Raw genomic sequence first — 8327 nt, 5'->3', positions numbered from 1 at the left:
TAAAAGAAAACAAGATCCAGTGGAATGAAGAGAAATAGGAATGCAATCAAGCCACATGCAGCTGGTCAAAGCACACCTCGTCTCGGGGAGCAATCCCCCACAGTGATGGGAGTGGGGCTAATTGCATTGGTACTATCATATGACTAAAGCAGGATGAATGGTTTACAAGTCAGAACTTCTACATCAGTGGACTCAACACTTACAAATTGGACTGAAACATTTATCCGGACATTAAAACAGGGCAGAAGTCAAAACAGATGATATATATGGAAAATTATCATGAAGAGAAGCACATCCTGTAGAGCTGTATATAGGATGCTGGTATCAATCAGGATTCTTCAGTCACTTCTATTCCTAAGGGTAAATATAACATCATTCCTCTTTCCTTATCCCAAATCGTCTGCTAATTCCCACTTCCAACTTTTAGCAAAAAGGATTGTGAAAATCAGACTGAGCTGACAATTCTAAAACTAAGATGAATGAAAATGAAAATTATCAAGACCTGGAGCATTTTTCAAAAATAAACTAGAGAGGTCTTTTCCCTCCAATAGTCTATTTTACAGCTAGTAAAGTGCATCACACAGAAACTTCCAATTCCTTAGAAGACTACAAAGGAATAAAATATGACACAGGTACTGTATTAGATGGATAGAAGTTTGACAGAAGCATAAAAACTCCACTTCACACTCTGTGCAAATTTGGTATTGACCAGGAGGCAGTTTTTCACTTAAGATCTTTGAAACCAAGCAGTTGGGTGAAAAATTCTAAGATAACATTTGGAATGCTTTAATCAACAGAAATATACAAATGAATTTTAAAATAAAACGAAGGCATCAGTGAAGAAGATCTAACATGAAAGTCGCCACAACCTCACAATGAGAATCCGATCAGATGGAAGAAGGCAAAAGCCTAAATCATAGAGTGGCGGAGGGAGGCGTGGGACAGACGGAGGGCTCTGGGACTAAATCATCAGGGCGTGTCCAACTGATGTCTTCCGCTTCCAGGGTCCCGGGGCCCTAGGTGGAGGTTTGGAACAAATATGATATTTGGTCACAAGGACAGTACGATCTGCTGTATCTGGAATGGGAAAGGCGCACAGAATCCTGGAAGGACTGAAGACATCAGATGCTATGAAAACAAGATGGAGAGTACGAGGGCACAAGAGCTGTAAGGAGGCTCGGTGCTCTTCGGTGACAGGCATCAATCACACCACAACAAGATGTCATAAGTTACTACTTTAGTGGAAGATCTGAGTAGCTACAGGAAAAGCTCCTTGGGAAAGTCCAGGTGGTACAGAGAAAATACACATTCAAGCACTAGGAATAACTATGATGCCACGCTCAGAGCAGGTGGGAGAAAGCAGTTCTCTCTGGTTGACTTGCAGAAGGCAATCTTTCTTCACAGAGAGGACCAGAGCATTCAGTCCTCTAGAAAGTTCTATTAGTCTTGATCTTGTCCCTACAAAGAAAACAATGAGAATATCCATAGTGAGTTTGTGAGTACAACCTCCTCTGTTTTGACCAGGACTTAGAGCATTTCATTATAGTGATAATTCAAAAACCCTTGCTGTATCTCAGAATTATTTTCTACAATTACTACAGAAATAGAATGACCATTTAATTACTTACATATACTTTAAAACGGTTCTTTACTGTCAGTGAAAACTCTGGTTAGATATAGAGTGACTGCTAAAATGTATGAGGTTTCTTTTTGGGGTGATGAAAATATGCTAAAGTTAGTGGGAAGGGCTGCACAACTCTGTGAATATACTAAAAAATATGGAATTGTATACTTTTATTTATTTATTTATTATTGAGACGGAGTCTCGCTCTGTCGCCCAGGCTGCAGTGCAGTGATGAAATCTTAGCTCACGGCCACCTCTGCCTCCTGGGTTCAAGCAATTCTCGTGCCTCAGCCTCCCAAGCAGCTGGGATTACAGGCACCGGCCACCACTGCCCGGCTAAGTTTTGTATTTTTAATAGAGATGGGGTTTTGCCATGTTGTCCAGGCTGGTCTTAAACTTCTGACCTCAAGTGATCCACCCACCATGGCGTCCCAAAGTGCTGGGATTACAGGCATGAGCCACTGTGCCTGGCCGGAATTATATATTTGTAAAGGGTGAAATTTATGCTGTGTGAATTAATCTCAATAAAACTCTTACTTAGAAACTGTTTTGAAAATAAATTTTCTTAGAATCTCTCATGTTTAAATACCTAGTGAATTTACCATACTTACTAAATTCTTTCCCCAAATCTCTACTGATTATTTGTACAGTTTAACAATTTTAATTGTCAGGCTAAGCATTTTAAAATTTTAAGAATTGCTTTCTGCTTAAATTTGTTCATCTAATAACATATTAGAAGTTAAGACTAATACTTAATTAGCATACAACCTGAACTACTTAGTTTTAAAATTGCCTTTAAAATAATATTCAATTAAAGCCACCTTTTTTACAACCAAACATTTTTCTAAAGATGGCTTCTGCACTACTCAAATTACTCCACATATCAGAGCAATAGTTTGAACCGTCTGAATCAACTGGTCACAGTGATGCTCAACATTCTATTTGACTTACATACAGACTGAAAATGGAATCAACAGAAATTGGTATGATCCAGGTATTTCAAGCTGATTTAGCTTAAACGTGGCTGGGAATAGTGAGAGTATGTATGTTTGTGTCCACAAACAAAACTTCTCTAAACTTCATCATTTGAGATGAGTGGCCAGTCCAGCAATATTGTATAGCAGTCCACCATGACACTTCCATAGAAAAAAATAAACATCCATATGGATATCATTTATAACACTTGTCAGAGAAGACCAATGCTACTAAATGGTACAATATTGCAAAGCTATATAAACTGTATTTGTTTACAAATATCTTTGGTGCATTATGCTAAAGTTGTTAAAAAATCAAGGTTTTCAGAGTAATAAGAAATATATACAATTAAAATATACTGGGGAGAAACATTACAATGTTAAAATAGAATAAAATATCAATATGAACTTATGATTTAAAATATATTTTAAATATAGCTATATTTTATAGCTCTGTCCAGGAAAAGGGCCTAGAAAAGGTATAACAAGCATTCTCAATTCTCAGATTAGCATCTCTAATACTGATTAAAAAGAAACAGGGCTGGGTGCCGTGGCTTATGCCTGTAATCCCAGCACTTTGGGAGGCTGAGGCAGGCAGATCACCTGAGGTCAGGAGTTCGAGACCAGCCTGGCCAACATGGCGAAACCCCATCTCTACTAAAAATACAAAAAAAAAAGTAGCCAGGTGTGGTGGCTCATGCCTGTAGTCCCAGCTACTTGGGAGGCTGAGACACAAGAATCGCTTGAACCCAGGGGGCGGAGGCTGCAGTGAGCTGAGATTGAGCCACTGCACTCCAACCTGGGTGACAGAGTGTGACTCTGTCTCAAAAAAAAAACAAGACTCCTTGGGGGAGAATAGTTGATTCCAGGACACGGGCACAGAAGGTATAAGATGAACCTAGGATATCATCTTGGGCAAGAAACGCTTTCAAGGCAATAGAACACAAAGGATCCAGCTGGAAATAGCTCTCATTGGCCAAAGGTATGTCAATTCAAGCATCAAAAAGGAAAATGACTGTTACATACAATAACATGGATGAATCTCACATAAAGCCAGACACAAAAGGGTATAGACTATGTGTTCCTTTTAAGTTCAAGAAGAGAACCTATGGTGACAGAGTTAGAAAAGTAATTATATGGTGGAGGAGGGAGGGAGAAGTGTTAGACTAGAAAGGAGTCTTTGGGGGTAGAGGAAATATAGATGTAAAAGAAAAAGCTGTAAACTTAAGATGTGTGCACTTTACTATTACTACATGTTATGCTTCAATAAAATAAGTGCCAATTAAAACATATCAAAGTAAAAAAATCTATAATAATACTAAAAAAGACAAAGCCATAAACTCATTTGTTACCATTTAAGGTGGCTTTTAACATATTTCTTACCTGGACAATTGGTAACTTGAAGGGAATTTAATTGTCCCTTTAAATGTAAAAGGAAGGAGTTAAACACTTATCAGAGGAACTGTACTTCAAAATACCTAAATGGCCTTATTTGATGAGGAACAGCTTTACTTTATAGGAGAATAATTGACAAAGGAATCATTTTTTAAACGTCCTTTTATAAACCCAAATAAAATTACTGTGTTAATTTTAACACAGGTCGAAATGATCAATTGGGGTAAAAGCCATTAGGTGAACAGCTGATGGGTAAGTATACATTTGCATAGTGCCAAAATAACACCGCACAGATTATTTTCTAGTGAAAAGGGGAAAAATAACTATAACTCAGAGGGATCAGACAGCCATCACCTAAACTATGCTCAATCATAACATCACTAATGGTGGGTCAATGAGATGTCATGGGTCTCATAGTGTAATTCCGCAACAGTGCTTATGGATATTGTAGCAAAAAATGTTCCATTAGCTCTTTCTTTCTTTCCTTCCTTCTTTTTCTTTCTTTCTTTCTCTTTTCTTTCTTTCTCTTTCTTTCTTTCTTTCTTTTTTTCTTTCTTTCTTTCTTTCTTTTTGACAGAGTCTCACTCTGTCGCCCAGGCTGGGGTGCAGTGGCACATTCTCGGCTCACTGCAACCTCTGCCTCCTGGCTTCAAGTGATTCTCATTCCTCAATCACCTGAGTGGCTGGGATTACAGGCGTGCGCCACCACTCCTGGCTAATTTTTGTATTTTTAGTAGAGACAGGGTTTTGCCATGTTGTCCAGGCTGGTCTCGAACTCCTGACCTCAAGTGATCTGCCCACCTCGGCCGCCCAAAGTGCTGGGATTAGAGGCATGAGCCACCGCACCCAGCCGCCATTAGCTTGTAATGAACTCCCAATTTATAGAAAATACAGGGAATGGGGAATAAGCTAAATGACATTTCAAAGAATAAATTAAACAAATCAAGGTAGGATACTTTTTCAGGACAACTGGCATGGTCTCTCAACAACGAAATGCAACCTAAGTATCCATCAACAGATGAATGGATAAAGAAAATGTGATGTGTATGTGTGTGTATATATATATATGTGTGTGTGTGTGTATATATATACACATATATACACAGACACACATACAATGGAGTACTATTCAGCCATAAAAAAGAATGAAATCCAGTCATTCGCAACAACATGGATAGAACTAGAAGTCATTATGCTAAGTAAAATGAGCCAGGCGCAAAAACATAAACTTCACATGTTCTCACTTATTTGTGGAATCTAAAATTCAAAGTAATTGAAGTCATGGACACAGTGAGTAGAAGAATGGTTACCAGAGGCTGGGAAGGGTAGTGGGAGGGTTGAGGAGAAGTGGGGATGGTCAATGGGTACAAAAAAATAGAAAGAATGAAAAAGACCTACTATTTGATAGCACAATAGGGTGACTACAGTCAACAATAACTTAATTGTATATTTTGAAATAACTTAAGAGAATGTAATTGGATTGCTTGTAATTCAAAGGATAAATGCTTGAGGGGATGGATGCCCTATTCTCCGTGACATGCTTATTTCACGTTGCATGCCTGTATCACAACATCTCACGTACCCCAGAAATATATACACCTACTATGTACCCACAAAACTTTTTTTTAATTAAAAGACAACAACAACAACTTGAGACTACCCAGATGTGTTATGTGGTCCTGGAATAGATTTCGGTTTAGACAAATAAGGTGAATGATTATTGACATGGAAAGACGGGACGGTTAAATGAAACAAAAGCAGGTTGTAAAACAGTATGAATAGTGTAATCTCATTTGCAAAAAAATACATATATACACAAATGGCAAAATGTCTGGAAGAACATACAGAAGCTATAGCAGTGGCAATCTCTGGGTTTTGGGAACACAGAGGTCTCTCCTTTCTTTTTTGGCTTACTTATGTCTTCTATTTTTTCTTTTCTTTCTTTTTTTTTTTTTTTTTTGAGATGGAGTCTAGCTCTATTACCCAGGCTGGAGTGCAATGGTACTATCTTGGCTCACTGCAACCTCCGTCTCCTGGGTTCAAGCAATTCTCCTGCTTCAGCCTCCCAAGTCGCTGGAATTACAGGCACGTGCCACCACACCCGGCTAATTTTTGTATTTTTAGTAGAGACCGAGTTTCCCCATATTGGCCAGGCTGGTCTTGAACTCCTGACTTCAAGTGATCCATCCACCTCGGCCTCTCAAAGTGCTGGGATTACTGGCATGAGCCACTGCACCCAGACAACGTTTTCTTATTTTTTTATAATGCACATATACTGCTTTTTTGTTAATACAGGATTATTTTAAGTTAAATGAAGCAGAACCCTACTGTTGCTAGTAGAGTTGAAGCTTAAGGGTAGGTAGTCAGAAGAAAACTACAGATTATTTTCCTTATTACCATAAAACAGTGAAACTTCTTCTGTGATTGATAACGTTTCCTTTATAATGTTTAAATTTTTTATTGTGATAAGCTACACATAACATAGAACTTACCATCTTTTTCTTGTTTGAGACACGGTCTTCTTCTGTCCCCCAGGCAGGTGTGCAGTGGTGCAAATCATAGCTCACTACAGCCTGGAAGTCCTGGGCTCAAGTGATCCTCCCGCCTCAGCCTCCTGAGTAGCTAGGACTACAGACACACCACCACACCTGGCTAATTTTACCTTTTTAAATTTTTTGCTGAGACGGGGGCTCACTGTTGCCTAGGCTGGTCTCGAACTCCTGGCTTCAAGAGATCATCCAGCCTCAGCCTCCCAAAGTGTTGGGATTACAGCGTGAGCCACCACACCCAGCCCAGAACTTACCATCTTAACCATTGCTACATGTACAGTTCAGTGACACTGAGTACATTCACGCTGTTGTGCAAGCATCACCACCATCCATCTCCAGAAGTTTTTCATCTTTCCACCTGAAACTCTGTACCCATGAAACAATGACTCCCCATTCCCTCTTCCTCGCTAGCCCCTGGCAACCTCCCTTCAACTTTGTGTCTCTGCATTTGACTACTCTAGGTACCCCACATAAGTGGAATTTGTCCTTTTATGTCTGGCTTATTTCACTTAGCATAATGACTTCAAGATTTACCCATGTTGTAGCACATATCAGAATGTCCTTCCTTTTTAAGGCCGAATATTATTCCATTGCATGAACTGATCACCTTTTATCTTGATTGATCATTTTAACTTATTTTTCATTTTCAACCTATAACGTTTATGATGACAAACTGCAAATTTAATTGCTTTTTAAATAAAATTCATGGTAGGCCAAATCCCTGATCGCTGTTGTGAATACCTCTACACTGCAAGAATTCCTGGAACAGTGAGTGGGACACCTTTACTCAGACAAATCAGATACTTTGTAATGGAAATCAAAGTGGTACATTACTGTTTTGCTTTGTATTTTGAAGCATCCCTGGGTTCACTGCTGGGATTGCTCCAATCGTCGGCTTCAGGCGTGGTCTTGTAATGGCGCCATGCGGACTTATTAAAAACTGGAAGTCTCTCAAATGACTCACTTGAAAGAGCCTATTGGAAAAACAAAAATATACACCAAAGGTCCACAGTGTCATTTTTCTCAAGTGAAATAGTAACCCAAATTTTATTATGTAAAACATCAGAAACCTTAATACATATTTTCAAAATGATATTTAAAATACACCTTAGTAGTTTACTTAGACTGGCCAGGAAAACATTAAAGCTTTTTTAAAGGAATGAAAACATTTGCTCATTCAAAATCAGAACTGAAATACACATGACCAGAACGAAACATATTTTAATTCAGCTCATACTGCTTTGATCAACTGTTTTTACTATACTTGGTGATTGGTCTCACAAAGGGCCCAGGAAGAAATAAAGTCTCATGCATCCCAGGTTTATAAACACATACCATCAAGTGATATTAAATATCACATTACTTAGAGGCATGGGCATCTAAGATAAATACTCCCAATAACTGGTTAAATTCTGGTGTCACATACACAGGTTAAGTATCCCTTTGAAATGCCTGGGAACAGGCCGGACACAGTGGCTCACACCTGTAATCCCAGCACTTTGGGAGGCTGAGGTGGGCGGATCACCTGAGGTCAGGAGTTAGAAACCAGCCTGGCCAACAATGGTGAAACCCTGTCTCTACTAAAAATACAAAAAAATTAGCCGGGTGTGGTGGCACGCACCTGTAATCCCAGCTACTCAGGAGACTGAGGCAGGAGCATAGCTTGAACCCAGGAGGCGGAGGTTGCAGTGAGCTGAGATGGCGGTACTGCACTCCAGCCTGGGTGACAGAGCGAGGCTCCATCAGGAAAAGAGAAGAGAAGAAAAGAGAAGAGAGAGAAAAGAA

General features: G+C 39.2%; 1 protein-coding gene across 1 annotated transcript in view; it reads right to left on the bottom strand.

The window, feature by feature from the left end:
• Positions 1-765: 765 nt before the first annotated feature.
• Positions 766-8327, bottom strand: part of PDK3 (pyruvate dehydrogenase kinase, isozyme 3) — a 76897-nt gene continuing 69335 nt past the window's right edge. The window contains exons 11-12 of the mRNA XM_011935129.1: positions 7377-7516; positions 766-1458 (exon numbers count right to left, since the gene is read on the bottom strand). Of these exons, the coding sequence (XP_011790519.1) occupies positions 1428-1458; positions 7377-7516 (171 nt within the window). The 3' untranslated portion in view covers positions 766-1427. The remainder of the gene's footprint in view (positions 1459-7376; positions 7517-8327) is intronic.

Source organism: Colobus angolensis, unplaced genomic scaffold (genome assembly GCF_000951035.1).
Source record: "Colobus angolensis palliatus isolate OR3802 unplaced genomic scaffold, Cang.pa_1.0 Scaffold140, whole genome shotgun sequence".
In the NCBI taxonomy this organism is placed as follows: Eukaryota; Metazoa; Chordata; class Mammalia; order Primates; family Cercopithecidae; genus Colobus; species Colobus angolensis.
The sequence above is the reverse complement of the archived record's forward strand: the minus strand, read 5'-3'. Positions and strand labels throughout refer to the sequence as shown.